The 2,288-nt window shown below is 48.5% G+C and overlaps 1 protein-coding gene across 1 annotated transcript; it reads right to left on the bottom strand.

The window, feature by feature from the left end:
- Positions 1-138: 138 nt before the first annotated feature.
- Pmar_PMAR023498 (conserved hypothetical protein) lies at positions 139-1,902 on the bottom strand (the record flags this gene model as incomplete). The annotated part of the gene is made up of 1 exon (XM_002767077.1): positions 139-1,902. The coding sequence occupies one exon, from the start codon at positions 1,900-1,902 to the stop codon at positions 139-141; it is 1,764 nt and encodes a 587-aa protein (XP_002767123.1).
- Between the last annotated feature and the right edge of the window lie 386 nt (positions 1,903-2,288).

The raw sequence follows: 2,288 nt of genomic DNA on the forward strand, positions 1-2,288 counted from the left end.
GGCATTAAGCATAGCAAGGCGCATCGGATGAGTTGATTGTTCTAACAAACAGCCATCCACACAGGACTCAATAGAGTCACTCAAAAATAAGAAGTAAACGATGCCAATAGTAAAAAAATGAAATTGGAGCTTCAACAATCACGCATTTAATGCCGAGTCGCGGATTTCATCGGCTTCCTTCTGAGTCTTCTCGTAACGACGTCTCAACTCCGTGAACTGCGCTGGAGTGGCTTGGAAGTCCTGGAAGCCAGCGGCATGGAGCCACTCAGTAGATGGGCCATAGCCAACCTGCGTGTAACCCCAATCAGAATAACCATTCTGATATTTACCAAGGAGAGTGTAATGCATATTGAGCCACTTCTCAGTAACATTGTCACCGAAGCCGTCCATCTTCGTCTCGACTTGGTCGGGGCTTTCAGTGGCCATCATAACATCAACTTCATGCTCGATCTCATACTGAGCCTTCCTAACGTCATTGATCATATACATGTACTTGAGATCCATAACGTTGCAAACAGTTTCAGATGCCCACCAAAGTGACTTATCACTGAACTCCCCCTGCCAAGAGTACTCGAGGGCAGGAATAGACTTGACAGTTTGATCGTGCTTGACAATGATGGGGATGTAGACACTAGCATGTGGGGTCATCGGAGCAAAATAAATAACATTATAGTCCTTGTACGTAACAGCAATGTAAGAATACATAGTACGATAAAGAGAGATTGCCCTTTCCCATGCACCGTGCTGGAAAGTAGCTTCAGCACGTCCACCAGCATATCTATTAGGAGTCTTGAAGGGACCACCAGCAACGACATGGTCAGTGAGGTCATAGGCTGTTCCCTCCATGTGATCTCTGTAGAACCGCCTCATGAAGTCGATAGTAACGGGTTCATCTGGCTCCACTGAGAAGGGGTAAGTAGGATGATCCCATTCGACACCCAAAGTCGGATCAAGATTGAGGGACGGGGCAAAGAGGGAAAGTCCTCTCCACACACGACGACCAGAGTAATAAGGATTGTTGTACTCACTGACACTATACGTGGCAGCAAAGTCCAAAAGACCTTGGCCATCCCACCAACCAAGCCTCAGAGCGATATCGAAGATATTGTCGGAGAACATGAAGTTGTCACCATCGGTAGGGTCGATCTCCCGAATAACGAAGACATTCGGGACTATGGTGGCATGGCCTTTAGGGACTCTTTGAGCAGCCCACACTGCACCTTCTGCGGTATCATCAGTTAGAATGTGGAACACCCATACCTCGGTACCATCGGCGATTGTCAATGCCTCACCAGCCTCTTTAACACCAATAGAACCGTAGAAGCCATGCTCCTCAGCGAGCTTACCCATAGTCTGTATGGCACATCTAGCAGTGGAGCAGACCTCGAGGGCGATATCAGACAATTCACCCACCCAGAACAAGGCACCGCTACCGTTCGGGCCATCTCCTTTCGGAACGGAGCTCAAACGACCACTGCAACTGCTCTCACCCATTGATAAACCGGCTTCATTCATAACACCATAAGCGGCATCCCAATAGCCATAAGTCGTCCCTTCGGGCATGTCAATATACCCAATAGGTACACTGGGCTTCTGGTCGGGAGAGGTGGGAGCATAACTTGGGGCTCGAGAGGCATCAACAATCCTCGGATAGTTTTGGAACTGTTTGTAGACATCCCTCTTCTCACCAGGTCCGTAAGTCTTCGGTGGAACATAAACCATTCGGAAGTCGAGAGGACTTCCATCAGCACTCGTCGCAGCGATGCACCCACCATCAGCGGTGGCGGCACAATCAACAGCAGTAGCTGTACAGTGATCATGATCTAGACGATCACGAGGTGCAGACAGGATGGCTCCAGCCAATCCAACCGAGGCCAACAGAGCCAAAGTGAATGAAAGCATCTCTACAGTTGATGAAAAAAACTAACGGCAGTCTATTGGATACCCCATCCACCAATAAGCGACAAAACTCGTAAGCAAAGCACACATTCACTGATTGATCTACTTCTATCACAGCCATACTTGAGGCCAGGCAGTGGCTAGTAGCCATCATCGCTACGATATATCAAGCTTTGTGCCGGGAGACAGAAAACGATACCTGCGCATCATTTGTAGTCGCGAGCGTGATGTTGCAACGGTTAGCAACACAACGAAGAGCTCTGATATATCTGGGTTGACTGGAGCACGTAATACAGCCAGAAAGTACACATCTGCCTATGACTGCAATCATCAGTCATATTGAGGCCATCCATGAAGGGGCTCGCGCGAATCGATGATTTTGTTGGAAA

The sequence above is a fragment of the Perkinsus marinus genome (genome assembly GCF_000006405.1).
Source record: "Perkinsus marinus ATCC 50983 genomic scaffold scf_1104296971214, whole genome shotgun sequence".
Lineage (NCBI taxonomy): Eukaryota > Perkinsozoa > Perkinsida > Perkinsidae > Perkinsus > Perkinsus marinus.